The 16,029-nt window shown below is 47.3% G+C and overlaps 2 protein-coding genes across 29 annotated transcripts in view; both read right to left on the bottom strand.

Annotated features, from left to right (window-relative positions):
• RUSF1 (RUS family member 1) overlaps positions 1-5,815 on the bottom strand; it is a 28,902-nt gene extending 23,087 nt beyond the window's left edge. For all 18 annotated transcript variants that reach the window (XR_014958701.1, XM_085593452.1, XM_085593454.1 and 15 more), the window contains exons 1-2: positions 4,721-5,815; positions 1,565-1,656 (exon numbers count right to left, since the gene is read on the bottom strand). Coding sequence is in view for 17 of the 18 variants with exons in the window: in XM_085593460.1 (XP_085449586.1) it covers positions 1,565-1,656; positions 4,721-4,736 (108 nt within the window). In the remaining variant the exon portion in view is untranslated. The remainder of the gene's footprint in view (positions 1-1,564; positions 1,657-4,720) is intronic.
• Positions 5,816-6,627: 812 nt separating this feature from the next.
• RNF40 (ring finger protein 40) overlaps positions 6,628-16,029 on the bottom strand; it is a 51,886-nt gene continuing 42,484 nt past the window's right edge. The window contains exons 20-23 of one of the 11 annotated variants that reach the window (XM_085593435.1): positions 15,510-15,611; positions 7,724-12,616; positions 7,090-7,318; positions 6,628-6,850 (exon numbers count right to left, since the gene is read on the bottom strand). In XM_085593435.1, the coding sequence (XP_085449561.1) occupies positions 12,440-12,616; positions 15,510-15,611 (279 nt within the window). In that variant the 3' untranslated portion in view covers positions 6,628-6,850; positions 7,090-7,318; positions 7,724-12,439. Of the gene's footprint in view, positions 7,361-7,723; positions 12,617-15,509; positions 15,612-16,029 lie in introns of all 11 variants that reach the window. The other 10 variants (XM_085593438.1, XM_085593439.1, XM_085593440.1 and 7 more) reach the window with 10 other exon arrangements.

Here is a 16,029-nt window from a genome sequence, read left to right as displayed (position 1 = left end):
ACATTCCTCGAAATTCCAAAAAATTCCATCCCCAAAATTTCCCGAAATTAAAAAAAAAATTCCACCCAAAATTCCCAAAAAAATTCCAACCAAAATACCCAAATCCAGCCAAAATTCCAAAAAAAAATTCCAACCCAAAATTCCCCCCAAAATTCCCCAATCCACCCAAAATTCTACCCAAAGTTGCCAAAAATTCCACCAAAAACTCCCCAAAAATTTCCCTCAAAAGTCCCCCGAAAATTCCCAAATTTCCCCCCAAAAAATCCAGAAATGTTCCCCCAAAATCCACAAATTTCCCCCCAAAAATCCCAAACTTTTCCTCAAAAAATCCCACATTTTTTCCAAATTTCCCCCCAAAATTCGGAAATTTCCGCCAAAAATTCCTCCCAACAATTCCCAAATTTCCTCCGAATCCCCCAAAAATCCCCCCAAAATTCCCAATTTTCCCCCCCAAAATTCCCAAATCTCCCCCCCAAAATTTTCAAATTTCCTTCTAAAATCCTCCCAAAAATTCCCAAATTCCCCCCCAAAAATCCCAAATTTCCCCCCTCAAAATTCTCAAATTTCTTCCCAAAATCCTGATATTTTCCCCAAAAATCCCAAATTTCTCCCTAAAATCCTGATATTTTCCCCAAACCCCCAAATTTCCCCCCAAAAATCCCCCCCAAAAATTCCAAATTTCCCCCCTAAAATCTCAAATTTCCCCAAAAAATCCCAAATTTTCCCCCAAAATTTCCAAAAACTCCCGCTAAAATCCCCCCCCAAAATTCCCAATTTTTCCCCCCAAAAAATCCAAAATTTCCCTCCAAAATTTCCAAAAATTCCCCCCAAATTTCCTCCCAAAAATTCCCACATTTCCCCCCCCCCAAATTTCCAAATTTCACCCCAAAAATCCCTTCAAATAATTCCCAAATTTCCCTCCAAAAAATTCCAAATTCCCCACCCTCAAAATTCTCAAATTTCTTCCCAAAATCCTGATATTTTCCCCAAAAACCCCAAATTTCCCCCAAAAAATTCCAAATTTCCCCCCTAAAATCTCAAATTTCCCCCAAAAATCCCAAATTTTCCCCCAAAATTTCCAAAAACTCCCCCTAAAATCCCCCCCCAAAATTCCCAATTTTTTCCCCAAAAAATCCAAAATTTCCCCCAAAATTTCCAAAAATTCCCCCCAAATACCCCAAAAATTCCCAAATTTCCTCCCAAAAATTCCCACATTTCCCCCCCCCAAATTTCCAAATTTCCCCCAAAAATCCCAAATTTTCCCCCAAAATTTCCAAAAACTCCCCCTAAAATCCCCCCCCAAAATTCCCAATTTTTCCCCCAAAAAATCCAAAATTTCCCTCTAAAAACCCCAAATTTTCCCCAAAAACCCCCAAATTTCCCCCCAAAAATTTCCACATTTCCCCCCCAAAAATCCCAAATTTCCCCCCAAAAATATCCCCAAATTTCCCTCCAAAAAATCCCCAAATTCCCCCCAAAAATCCCAAAATTCCCCCCCCAAATCCCCACGTGCCCGGCTCCGCTCCCGCTCCCTGCCCGGCTCCGCTCCGGGTTTTCCGCTCACCGCCACCGCCCTGCGCAACCTCTCGCGAGATTTGGGCCGGTCCCATCGCGAGACTTCGCGGGAGCCCCAGAAAACCCGGCACTGGATCCCGCCTGGAAAATTGGGAGTTTTGAGGGGATTTTTGGGGGAAAATTTGGGATTTTTTGGGGGGAAAATTGAGAATTTTGTGGTTTTGAGGGAAAATTGGGAATTTTTGGGAGTTCAGGGGAGAATCTGGGGGAAAAAATGGGATTTTTTTAGGTGTTTTATTTACAATTTTTGGGCGTTTTTTGTTGTTTGGAATTTTTGGGGGGATTTTTTTGTGTTGTTTTTGATTTTTTTTTTGTGTTTTTTGTGGTTTTTTTTGAGGATTTTTTTTGGATTTTTTGGAAATTTTGGAGGATTTTTTTTCTGGGTTTTTTCGGGATTTTTTTTTATTATTTTTGAGTTATTTTTTGAATTTTTTTGGGTATTTTTAGAAATTTTGGGGGATTTCTTTTGGGGATGTTTCTGGAATTTTCTGGGATTTTTGGGAATTTTTTTTTTACGATTTTCTGGGAGCTTTTGGGCATTTTTAGGGATTTGTTTGGGATTTTTTTGGGATTTTTGGGACTTTTTGGGGATTTTACAAAGATTTGTGAGGATTTTTTTGGGGGGAATTTTTGGGGATATTTTGGGATTTTTTTTTTTTGGAAATTTGGGAAAGAATTGGGAATTTTGGGGGAAAATTGGGAATTTTGGGGATTTCTGGGGAAATTGGAATTTTCGGGAGGGTTTTTTTTGTGATTTATTTTGAATTTTTTTGGTATTTTTGGGGATTTTTCCCAATTTTTTGGGGGGATTTTTTGGGTTTTAGGAGAATTTTGGGGGAATTTTGGGACTTTTGGGGAGTTTAAGGAGGTTTTTTTTGGATTTTTTGGCATTTTTGTGGGGACTTTTTTGGAATTTTTTGGGGGATTTTTTTCAGGTTATTTTGGGGTTTTTTTGGGATTTTTCAGGGGAATTTTTAGGGATTTTATTGGAAATTTGGGGATTTTTCCAAGATTTATGGGGGCGATTTTTTGGGATTTTTTGGAAAATTTCTAGGGGATTTTTTTTTTTAATTTAAATTTTTGAGGGATTTTTTTTGACTTTTTGAGGATTTGGGAGGAATTTTTTTTGGAATTTTTTTGATTATTTGGGGAATTTTTTTGGGGAATTTTTTTGGGAATTTTTTTCGATTTTTTTTATTTTTGGGGCATTTTTTGGGATTTTTTTGGGTTTTTTTTTGGGGGGGGGTTGGGGGAATTTTGGAAATTTTGGGGAATTTTATGGAGTTTTTTGGGGTTTTTTCAGCCCTAAAACCCTACAGAGGAATGAGGTAGGAGAGGGGAAATTGGGAAAAATTGGGAAAATTTGGGGAATTTTGGGAACAAAATGAGGAAATTGTGGGGAAAAAAATTGAATTTTTTGCACAAAAAAATGGGGAATTTTGGGGGAAAAAATCGGATTTTTTGCACAAAAAATTCAGGGAATTTTGGGAAAAAAATCAGATTTTTTAATTGTTTTTTCGAGGATTTTTTGGGATTATTTTATAAATTAATTTGATTTTTTGGGGGGGATTAAATTTGATTTTTTTTTTAATTTCTCTGGGGATTCTTGGGGAATTTTTCAGGTATTTTTTTGAGCGATTTTTTGGGGGGATCTTGGGGAGAAATTTTGAATTTTTGGGGACTTTTGAATAATTTTTTAAATTTTTGTGTATTTTTTTTCGGGGACTTTTTGGTAAATTTTCTTTTTCTGGAGTTTTGGGGATTTTTCTGGGGGGATTTTTGGAGATTTTTTCGGGATTTTTTTAAAGATTTCTGACGAAATTTTGGGGATTTTTGGTTTTTTACCCTTCAGGGCTTTCAAGGGGGGGATTCGAGGAGAATTTTGGGGAAAAAATTGGGAATTTTGGGGGAATTTGTGGGGAAAATAATTGGGAATTTTGGGAAATCCTTGGACAAACCTCGGGAAAATTTGGGAATTCCCAGGGGATTTGTGGGATCTTGGGAGAAATTCGTCAATTCGGGGCAAATTTTGGGGAAATTTTGGGGAATTTTGGGATTTTTGAGCCCCAGACCTCACGGGAGTCCCAAAAAACCCGGCACTGGATCGGGGCTGGAACGGGCAAAAATTGGGGATTTTTGGGGAATTTTGAGGTTCTTTTGGGATTTTTTTGGGGAAAAGTTGGAATTCAGGGGAAAATCTGGGGAAAATTGTTAATTTTGGGGAAAATTTGGGGCATTTTTGGGAAAAAATTGGGATTTTTTAGGGGTTTTGTTGCGATTTTTGGAGGGATTTTTTTAAATTTTTTTGGGGGGTATTTGTAGAAGTTCTGGGGAATATTTTTGGGAATTTTTTTGGGGAAGTTTTTGGGAATTTTTGGGGGGATTTTTTTAGTTTTTGAGGATTTTGGGTGATTTTTATGGGAATTTTTTTAGGATTTTCTGGGAGCTTTTGGGGATTTTTTGGGGCATTTTTAGGGGTTTTTTTGGGAGTTTTTTTCGTTTTTTTGGGGAATTTTGGGACTTTGGGGGAATTTTAGGGAGGTTTTGGGGGAGTTTTTCGGATTTTTGGGGAATATTGGAGTTTTTGGGTTTTTTTTCCCAATTTATTTTAATTTTTTGGGTATTTTTGGGGATTTTCCCCGATTTTTTGGGGGGGATTTTTGGGTATTTTTTTGAGATTTTGTAAAGATTTTTTTGGGATTTTTGGGAAATTTGGGGCATTTTTTAGGGATTTTTGGGAGTTTTTAGGGATTTTGGGGGGGGAATTTTTTGGCTTTTAGGAGAATTTTGGGGGAATTCGTGGGAAAAAAATTGGGAATTTTGGGAAATTCTTGGGACAAACCTGGGGGGAAATTTGGGATTTGTGGGATCTTGGGAGAAATTCGTAAATTGGGGCAAATTTTGGGGAAAATTTGGGGAAATTTTGGGGGAAATTTGATATTTTTGCCTTTCCTGGGCTGATTTTGGGTGAATTTGGGGCGATTTTGGCGCTCTCGGGGTCGTTTTTGGATAATTTTGGGGCCCCGGATGCGATTTTGGGGGTCCCGAGGCCGCTCGGGGCCGCTTTGAGGCGGTTTTGGGGCATTTTGGGGCGATTTTGGGGCATTTTGGGGGTTCCCCCCCTTCCCCCCCCCTCCCACGTTACCCTCCGGCCGCTCCATCGGCACTTCCGGGTTGGGCACTTCCGGGTCCGGCACTTCCGCGTTCGTCACTTCCGGCCTTGCCCTGGGAACGGCGCCGCCGCTTTGGCCACGCCCCTTTCTCCTCCCCGGGAAAAAGGACCCAAAAAACCCCAAAATTCACTCCAAAAATGCCAAAATTCGCCCCAAAAATGCCAAAATTCACCCCCAGAAACCCAAAATCCCCCAAATTCTCCCCCAAAACCCCAAAATTCACCCAAAATCCCCTTTAAAAAGCCCAAAATTTACCCCAAAATTCTCGAGAAAACCCCCAAAATTCACTCCAAAAATGCGAAAATTCACCCCAAAACCCCCAAAATTCACCGAAAATCCAACCCCAAAATTCACCCCAAAATTCACCCCAAAAATGCCAGAATTCACCCCAAAATTCTCCCCAAAAATTCAAATATTCACCGAAAATCCAACCCAAAATCCCGAAAATTCACCTCCAAAATTCACCCCAAAAATCCCAAAATTCACCCCAAAAAACGCAAAACCCCCAAAATTCTCTCCAAAAGCCCCAAATTCAACGAAAATCCCACTTAAAAAGCCCAAAATTCTCCTTAAAATCCCCAAAATTCATCGCAAAAACCCCACAACCCCCAAAATTCACCCCAAAAATGCCAGAATTCACCCCGAAAACCCAAAATCCCTAAAATTCTCCCCAAAACCCCAAATTCACTGAAAATCCACCCCAAAAGCCCCAAAATTTACCCCAAAATTCACCCCAAAGTCCCCAAAATTCACCCCAAAATTCACCCCAAACCCCCAAAATTAACCCAAAAACCCAAATCATCCCCAAAACCCCCAAAAACTCCCCCCAAAATTGACCCCAAAAAATCTAAAATTCAACCCAAAAAACCCCCAAAATTTACCCCCAAATTAATCCCAAAAGTCCCCAAAATTCACCCCAAAATTCAACCCCAAAACCCCAACATTCACCCCAAATTTCTCCCAAAATTCACTCAAAACCTCCCAAAATCCTTCCCAAAACCCCCAAATTTTACCCCAAAATTCCCCCAAAAAATTCACCTCAAAAACCCCCAAATCCACTCCAAAAATCCACAAAATTCACCCCAAAAACTGCCAGATTTTACCCCAAAATTCCCCCCAAAACTCACCCCAAACAATCCCAAGATTCACCCTAAAATCCCCAAAATTCACCCAAAACCCCCAAATTTCACCCCAAAAATCCCCAAATTTTACCCCAAATTTTACCCCAAAATTCCCCCCAAAATTCCCAAATTTCCCCCCAAAAAAATCCCAAAATTCACCCCAAAAATCCAAAAATTTACCCCAAAATCCCAAAAATTCTCCGCAAAATCCCCAAAATCCTCCCCAAAACCCGCAAATTTTACCCCAAATATCCCCCAGAATTCACCTCAAAAACCCCAAAATTCACCCCAAAAATCCAAAAATTTACCCCAAACCCCCCAAAATTCACCCCAAAATATTCTCCAAAATTCTTCACAAAATCCCCAAAATCCTCCACAAACCCCAAATTTTTTCCCCAAAATTTGCCTCAAACCCCCAAAATTAACCCCAAAATTCACCCTAAAATCCCCAAAAATCCCCCCAAAAGTTCCCAATTTTTACCCCAAAATTCACCCAAAAATCGCCAAAATTCACCCCAAAAATCCAAAACTTTACCCCCAAAACCCCAAAATTAACCCCAAATTTTTCCCCCAAATTCTCCACAAAATCCCCAAATATCACCCCAAAATTCACCCCAAAATCCCCAAATTTCTCCCAAAAATTCCCCCAAAAGCCCCAAATTTCACCCCAAAATTTCCCCCCAAAAAATCCCCAAAATGACCCCTGAGTGACCTTTGACCCCCCGCGTGACCCCGAGTGACCGCTCGGACACGGCGGGAACGGCTCCGAGCGATTTTATTGGCTGGGAAAGGGAAAAGGGGGCGGGGCCAGGCAGGGGTCAAAGGTCAGGGAGCAAGGGGGGAGTGACCACGAGTGACCAGGACTGACCATGAGTGACCAGTGGTCACTTTAGAGTGACCAGTACTGACCATGAGTGACCAGTGGTCACTTTGGGGTGGCCTGGGGTGACCAAGAGTGACCATTGGTCATTTTGAGGTGGCCTGGGGTCACTTTGGGGTGGCCTTAGAGTGACCACAAGTGACCATGAGTGACCAGTGGTCACTTTAGGGTGGCCTGGGGTCACTTTGGGGTGGCCTTAGAGTGACCACAAGTGACCATGAGTGACCAGTGGTCACTTTAGGGTGGCCTGGGGTCACTTTGGGGTGGTCAAGGGTGGCCTAGGGGTGACCAGGAGTGACCAGTGGTCACTTTAGAGTGACCAGTACTGACCATGAGTGACCAGTGGTCACTTTGGGGTGGCCAGGAGTGACCACTGGTCACTTTGGGGGTGGACATGGGGTGGTCAAAGGTGGCCTGGGGGTGACCAGTGGTCACTTTGGAATGGACAGGGGTGGTCAAGGGTCACTTTGCGGTGGCCTTGGAATGACCAGTGGTCACTTTGGGGGTCAGGAGTGACCAGTGGTCACTTTGGGGTGGCCTGGGGTCACTTTGGGGTGGTCAAGGGTGGCCTGGGGGTGACCAGGAGTGACCAGTGGTCACTTTGGGGTGGCCTGGGGTGACCAAGAGTGACCATTGGTCATTTTGAAGTGGCCTGGTGTCACTTTGGGGTGGCCAGGAGTGACCAGTGGTCACTTTGGGGTGGCCAGGAGTGACCACTGGTCACTTTGGGGGTGGACATGGGGTGGTCAGTGGTCACTTTGGGGTGGCCAGGAGTGACCACTGGTCACTTTGGGGGTGGACATGGGGTGGTCAAGGGTGGCCTGGGGTGACCAGTGGTCACTTTGGGGGTCAGGAGTGACCAGTGGTCACTTTAGGGTGGCCTGGGGTGACTTTGGGGTGGTCAAGGGTGGCCATGAGTGACCAGTGGTCACTTTGGGGTGGCCTGGGGTCACTTTGGGGTGGTCAAGGGTGGCCTGGGGTGACCAGGAGTGACCAGTGGTCACTTTGGGGTGGCCTTAGAGTGACCACAAGTGACCAGTGGTCACTTTGGGGTGACCAGGAGTGACCATGAGTGACCAGTGGTCACTTTGGGGTGGCCTGGGGTCACTTTGGGGTGGTCAAGGGTGGCCTAGGGGTGACCAGGAGTGACCAGTGGTCACTTTAGAGTGACCAGTACTGATCATGAGTGACCAGTGGTCAGTTTGGGGTGGCCTGGGGTGACCAGTGGTCACTTTGGGGTGGTCAAGGGTGGCCTTGGGTCATTTCAGGGTGGTCAAGGATGGGCAGGAGTGACCAGGAGTGACCAGTGGTCACTTTAGGGTGGCCTGGGGTGACTTTGGGGTGGTCAGAAGTGACCAGTGGTCACTTTGGGGTGACCAGGAGTGACCATGAGTGACCAGTGGTCACTTTGGGGTGGCCTGGGGTCACTTTGTGGTGGTCAAGGGTGGCCTAGGGGTGACCAGGAGTGACCAGTGGTCACTTTAGAGTGACCAGTACTGACCATGAGTGACCAGTGGTCACTTCAGGGTGGCCTGGGGTGACCAAGAGTGACCATTGGTCATTTTGAGGTGGCCTGGGGTCACTTTGGGGTGGCCAGGAGTGACCACTGGTCACTTTGGGGTGGACAGGGGTGGTCAGTGGTCACTTTGGGGTGGCCAGGAGTGACCACTGGTCACTTTGGGGGTGGACATGGGGTGGTCAAAGGTGGCCTGGGGGTGACCAGTGGTCACTTTGGGATGGACAGGGTTGGTCAATGGTGGTCTGGGGCGGCCAGTGGTCACTTTAGAGTGACCAGTACTGACCATTAGTGTCCAGTGGTCACTTTGGAATGACCATGAGTGACCAGTGGTCACTTTGAGGTGGCCTGGGGTCACTTTGGGATGGTCAGGAGTGACCAGGAGTGACCAGTGGTCACTTTAGACTGACCAGGAGTGACCAGTGGTCACTTTGGGGTGGCCTGGGGTCACTTTGGGATGGTCAGGAGTGACCAGGAGTGACCAGTGGTCACGTTGGGGTGGCCTTAGAGTGACCACAAGTGACCAGGAGCGACCAGTGGTCACTTTGGGGTGGCCTTAGAATGACCACAAGTGACCAGTGGTCACTTTGGGGTGGCCTGGGGTCACTTTGGGGTGGTCAAGGGTGGCCTAGGGGTGACCATGAGTGACCAGTGGTCACTTTAGAGTGACCAGTACTGACCAGGAGTGACCAGTGGTCACTTTGGGGTGGCCTGGGGTGACCAAGAGTGACCATTGGTCATTTTGAGGTGGCCTGGGGTCACTTTGGGGTGGCCAGGAGTGACCACTGGTCACTTTGGGGGTGGACATGGGGTGGTCAAGGGTGGCCTGGGGTGACCAGTGGTCACTTTGGAATGGACAGGGGTGGTCAAGGGTCACTTTGCGGTGGCCTTGGAATGACCAGTGGTCACTTTGGGGGTCAGGAGTGACCAGTGGTCACTTTAGGGTGGCCTGGGGTCACTTCAAGGTGACCAGGAGTGACCAGTGGTCACTTTGGGGTGGCCTGGGGTCACTTTGGGGTGGTCAGGAGTGACCAGGAGTGACCAGTGGTCACGTTGGGGGTCAGGAGTGACCAGTGGTCACTTTGGGGTGGACAGTGGTCACTTCAAGGTGACCAGGAGTGACCAGTGGTCACTTTGGGGTGGTCAAGGGTGGCCTTGGGTCATTTCAGGGTGGTCAAGGATGGGCAGGAGTGACCAGGAGTGACCAGTGGTCACTTTGGGGTGGCCTGGGGGTGACTTTGGGGTGGTCAAAGGTGGCCAGGAGTGACCAGTGGTCACTTTGGGTGGTCAGGGGTGATCAGGAGGGACGAGTGGTCACTTTAGACTGACCAGGAGTGACCAGTGGTCACTTTGGGGGTGGACATGGGGTGGTCAAAGGTGGCCTGGGGGTGACCAGTGGTCACTTTGGGGGTCAGGAGTGACCAATGGTCACTTTGGGGTGGCCTGGGGTCACTTCAAGGTGACCAGGAGTGACCAGTGGTCACTTTAGACTGACCAGGAATGACCAGTGGTCACGTTGGGGGTCAGGAGTGACCAGTGGTCACTTTAGGGTGGCCTGGGGTCACTTTGGGGTGGTCAGGGGTGGCCTGGGGGTGACCAGGAGTGACCAGTGGTCACTTTGGGGTGGCCTGGGGTCACTTTGGGGTGGTCAAGGGTGGCCTGGGGGTGACCATGAGTGACCAGTGGTCACTTTGGGGTGGCCTGGGGTCACTTTGGGGTGGTCAGAAGTGACCAGTGGTCACTTTGGTGTGGCCTTAGAGTGACCACAAGTGACCAGGAGTGACCAGTGGTCACTTTGGGGTGGTCAGGAGTGACCAGGAGTGACCAGTGGTCACTTTAGGGTGGCCTTAGAGTGACCACAAGTGACCAGTGGTCACTTTAGGGTGGCCTGGGGTGACTTTGGGGTGGTCAGGGGTGGCCAGGAGTGACCAGTGGTCACTTTGGGGTGGCCTTAGAGTGACCAGGACTGACCATGAGTGACCAGTGGTCACTTTGGGGTGGCCTGGGGTCACTTTGGGGTGGTCAAGGGTGGCCTAGGGGTGACCAGGAGTGACCAGTGGTCACTTTGGGGTGGCCTGGGGTGACCAGTGGTCACTTTGGGGTGGTCAGGAGTGGCCTGGGGTGACCAGGAATGACCAGTGGTCACTTTAGGGTGGCCTGGGGTCATTTTTGGGTGGTCAGGGGTGGCCAAGAGTGACCAGTGGTCACTTTGGGGTGGTCAGGGGTGGCCAAGAGTGACCAGTGGTCACTTTGAGGTGACCAAGAATGACCACTGGTCACTTTGGGGGTGGCCTTGGGGTGGTCAAAAGTGGCCTGGGGGTGACCACAGGTGGTCAGTGGTCACCACGGAGTGACCACAGGTGGTCAGCGGTCAGCAAGACGCGGCTGGAGGTGGCTTTGGTCACCGTGGGGTGGTCAGTGGTCATCCTTGGTGGTCATCGTTGGTCAGTGGTCATCACTTGTGGTCAGTGATAATCGGTGGTGGTCAGTGATCATGGTTGTTGGTCAGTGGTCATCCTTGGTGGTCATCACTGGTGATCAGCGGTCATCAGTGGTGGTCAGTGGTCATCGTTGGTGGTCAGTGGTCACCAAAGGTGGACACAGATGACCACAGATGACCATGGATGACCATAGATGACCACAGATGACCATGGATGACCATAGATGACCATGGATGACCACTGGCCACCACAGATGACCAATGGATGACCAATGGATGACCATAGATGACTGTCGATGACCATAGATGACCATGGATGGATGACCACAGATGACCACTGCCCACCATGGTTGACTTTGGATGACCAATGGATGACCATAGATGACTGTCGATGACCATAGATGACCATGGATGGATGACCACAGATGACCACTGCCCACCATGGTTGACTTTGAATGACCATGGATGGCCATAGATGACTGTAGATGACCATAGATGACCATGGATGGATGACCACAGATGACCACTGCCCACCATGGTTGACTTTGAATGACCATGGATGGCCATAGATGACTGTAGATGACCATAGATGACCAATGGATGACCATAGATGACCACGGATGACCACTGGCCACCAGGAGATCACCACAGATGGTCAGATATGACCCCAGATGGACACGGATGACCACTGGCCACCACAGATCACCAATGGACGACCATAGATGACCTTGGATGACCATGGATGACCATGGATGACTGTAGATGACCTTGGATGATGACAGATGACCAATGGATGACCACGGATGACCACTGGCCACCACAGATCACCAATGGATGACCATAGAAGACCACGGCTGACCATGAATGGCCCTAAATGACCTCAGATTACCACGGATGACCACTGGCCACCAGGAGATGACCACGGGTGGCTCAGCTGATGTAGACGCGGTGGAAGTCGTGCGCGCCGAAGGCCGCGTTGGCTGACCATGGATGACCTTGGATGACCATGGATGACCATGGATGACCATGAATGACCACAGATGACCACTGGCCACCACAGATGACCAATGGATGACCAATGGATGACCACAGATGACCACTGGCCACCACAGATCACCAATGGATGACCAATGGATGACCATAGCTGATCATGGATGACCAATGGATGACTGTCGATGACCATAGATGACCAATGGATGACCATAGAAGACCATGGATGACCAATGGATGACTGTCAATGACCATAGATGACCAATGGATGACCATAGATGACCATGGATGACCAATGGATGACTGTCAATGACCATACATGACCAATGGATGACCATAGATGACCATGGATGACCAATGGATGACTGTCAATGACCATAGATGACCAATGGATGACCATAGATGACCATGGATGACCAATGGATGACTGTCAATGACCATAGATGACCAATGGATGACCATAGAAGACCATGGATGACCAAAGGATGACTGTCAATGACCATAGATGACCAATGGATGACCATAGATGACCAATGGATGACCATAGAAGACCATGGATGACCAATGGATGACCATAGATGACAATGGATGACCATAGATGACACCAGATGACCACGGATGACCTTGGATGACCAATGGATGACCACAGAAGACCACGGCTGACCATGAATGACCCTAAATGACCTCAGATGACCACGGATGACCACTGGCCACCCCAGATGACCACGGATGACCACGGGCGGCTCAGCTGATGTAGACGCGGTGGAAGTCGTGCGCGCCGAAGGCCGCGTTGCACTTGGGGCACTTGCGCTGCCGCGTGTCGTAGCGGCTCTTGACGCACTCGAAGCAGAAGACGTGGAAGCACTTGGTCAGCACCGCGTCCTTCTTGCGCGCGTTGCAGCACGGGCACGTCAGCCGGGCCTGCCGGGGGGGGGGGATGCTCGTTAGAGCTCGTTAGCGGTCGCTAATAGTCGTTAACGGTCATTAGAAGTCATTAGTGGTCATTAGAAGTCATTAACGGTCATTTGTGGTCACCAATGGTCAGTAGAAGTCATTAACAGTCATTCGTGGTCAGCAATGGTCACTAGAAGTCCATAATGGTCATTAATCGTCATTAGAGGTCATTAATGATCACTAATAGTCATTAGTGGTCATTAGAAGTCATTAATGGTCACTAGAAGTCCATAATGGTCATTAATGGTCATTAGAGGTCATTAATGATCACTAATAGTCATTAATGGTCATTAAAAGTCATTAATGGTCATTAGAAGTCATTAATGGTCATTCGTGGTCAGCAATGGTCAGCAATGGTCATTAGAAGTCCATAATGGTCATTAATGGTCATTAGTGGTCAGCAATGGTCATTAGAAGTCCATAATGGTCATTAATGGTCATTTGTGGTCAGCAATGTGCATTAGTGGTCAGCAATGGTCATTAGAAGTCCGTAATAGTCATTAATGGTCATTAACGGTCATCAATGGTCATTAGAAGTCCATAATGGTCATTAATGGTCATTCGTGGTCAGCAATGGTCAGTAGAAGTCCATAACGGTCATTAATGGTCATTAGAGGTCATTAATAATCACTAATAGTCATTAATGGTCATTAAAAGTCATTAATGGTCATTAGAAGTCATTAATGGTCATTCGTGGTCAGCAATGGTCAGCAATGGTCATTAGAAGTCCATAATGGTCATTAATGGTCATTCGTGGTCAGCAATGGTCATTAGAAGTCCATAATGATCATTAATGGTCATTAGAGGTCATTAATGATCACTAATAGTCATTAATGGTCATTAGAAGTCATTAATGGTCATTCGTGGTCAGCAATGGTCATTAGAAGTCCATAATGGTCATTAATGGTCATTCGTGGTCAGCAATGGTCAATAGAAGTCCATAACAGTCATTAATGGTCATTAGAGGTCATTAATGATCACTAATAGTCATTAATGGTCATGAGAAGTCATTAATGGTCATTAATGGTCATTAGTGGTCAGCAATGGTCAGTAGAAGTCCATAATGGTCATTAATGGTCATTAGAGGTCATTAATGATCACTAATAGTCATTAATGGTCATTAGAAGTCATTAATGGTCATTCGTGGTCAGCAATGGTCAGTAGAAGTCCATAACGGTCATTAATGGTCATTAGTGGTCAGCAATGGTCATTAGAAGTCCATAATGGTCATTAATGGTCATTAGAAGTCATTAATGATCACTAATAGTCATTAATGGTCATTAGAAGTCATTAATGGTCATTCGTGGTCAGCAATGGTCAGCAATGCTCATTAGAAGTCCATAATGGTCATTAATGGTCATTAATGGTCATTAGACATCATTAACAGTTGTTAATGGCCAGAAATGGTCATTAGAGTTCATTAACGATCACTAATAGTCATTAATGGTCATTAGAACTCATCAATGGTCAGCAATGGTCAACAATTGTCATTAGAGATCATTAATGGTCGTTAGTGGTCATTAATGGCCACCATTGTTCATTAATGGCCACCATTGGTCGTTAGAGGTCATTAACCATCATTAATAGTCATTAATGGTCATTAGAAGTCATTAATGGTCAGGAATGGTCATTAGAGGTCATTAATGGTCATTGGAAGGTTCTGAAAGGTCCTGGAAGCTCCAAGAACTCCCAGAAGGTCCTGGAAGGTCCTGGAAGCTCCCATGACACCCCTGAACCTTCCAGAAGGTCCCAGAAGTTTTGGGAAGGTCCCGGAAGGTTCTGGAAGCTCCAGGAACTCCCAGAAGGTCCTGGAAGGTCCCAAAAGGTCCTGGAAGGTTCCAGGAGCTCCCAGAAAATTCTGAAAGGTCCTAGAAGGTTCTGGAAGGTCCTGGAAGCTCCCATGACACCCCTGAAGCTCCCAGAAGGTCCCGAAAGGTCCTGGAAGCTCCCAAAAGCTCCCAGAAGTTTGCAGAAGGTCCTGGAAGGTCCCAAAAGGTCATGGAAGGTTCCAGAAGCTCCCAGGAGCTCCCAAAAGGTCCTGGAAGGTTCCAAAAGGTCCTGGAAGCTCCCAGAAGGTCCTGGAAGGTTCCAGAAGCTCCCAGGAGCTCCCAAAAGGTCCTGGAAGGTTCCAAAAGGTCCTGGAAGCTCCCAGAAGGTCCTGGAAGGTTCCAGAAGGTCCTGGAAGGTTCCAGAAGCTCCCGGGAGCTCCCAGAAGGTTCCAGAAGCTCCCAGAAGGTTCTGGAAGCTCCCGGGAGCTCCCAGAAGGTCCTGGAAGGTACCAAAAGGTCCTGGAAGGTTCCAGAAGCTCCCAGGAGCTCCCAAAAGGTCCTGGAAGGTTCCAAAAGGTCCTGGAAGCTCCCAGAAGGTCCTGGAAGGTTCCAGAAGGTCCTGGAAGGTTCCAGGAGCTCCCAGAAGCTCCCAAAAGGTTCCGGAAGGTCCCGGAAGGTCCCGGGAGCTCCCAGAAGGTCCCAGAAGGTCCTGGAAGGTTCCAGGAGCTCCCGGGAGCTCCCAGAAGGTCCTGGAAGGTCCCAAAAGGTCATGGAAGGTTCCAGAAGCTCCCAGGAGCTCCCAGAAACTCCCAAAAGGTCCTGGAAGGTTCCAGAAGCTCCCAGGAGCTCCCAGAAGCTCCCAAAAGGTCCTGGAAGCTCCCAGAAGGTTCCAGAAGGTCCCGGAAGCTCCCGGGAGCTCCCAGAAGCTCCCAAAAGGTCCTGGAAGGTCCCGGAAGATTCCAGAAGGTCCCGGAAGGTCCCGGAAGCTCCCGGAAGGTCCCGGAAGCTCCCGGAAGGTCCCGGAAGGTCCCGGAAGGTCCCGGAAGGTCCCAGAAGCTCCCGGAAGGTCCCGGAAGGTCCCGGAAGCTCACCCGGTACTCTTTGATCTCCTCCTGCAGGATCTGGTCGGCGTCGGCGTAGACCTCGACCTTGCGCTGCTTCTCCAGCTTCCGGCGCAGCCGCGACAGCTCCTCCTGCGGGGCCCCGAAATTCCCAAAACTGTCCCAAAAAATTCCCAAAACTGTCCCGAAAAATTCCCAAAACTGTCCCGAAAAATTCCCAAAACTGTCCCAAAAAATTCCCAAAACTGTCCCGAAAAATTCCCAAAATTGTCCCAAAAAATCCCAAAACTGTCCCGAAAAAAATCCCAAAATTATCCCAAAAAATTCCCCCAAAACTCCCAAAATTGTCCCAAAAAATTCCCAAAACTGTCCCGAAAAATTCCCAAAACTGTCCCGAAAAAATCCCAAAATTGTCCCAAAAAATTCCCAAAACTGTCCCAAAAAATTCCCAAAATTGTCCCAAAAAATTCCCAAAATTGTCCCAAAAAATTCCCAAAGCTGTCCCAAAAAAATCCCCCAAAAATCCCCCAAAGTTCCCAAATAAAATGCC

Source organism: Lonchura striata, chromosome 16 (genome assembly GCF_050655825.1).
Source record: "Lonchura striata isolate lonStrDom1 chromosome 16, ASM5065582v1, whole genome shotgun sequence".
NCBI lineage: Eukaryota > Metazoa > Chordata > Aves > Passeriformes > Estrildidae > Lonchura > Lonchura striata.
This window is presented reverse-complemented; position numbering and strand designations above follow the sequence as displayed.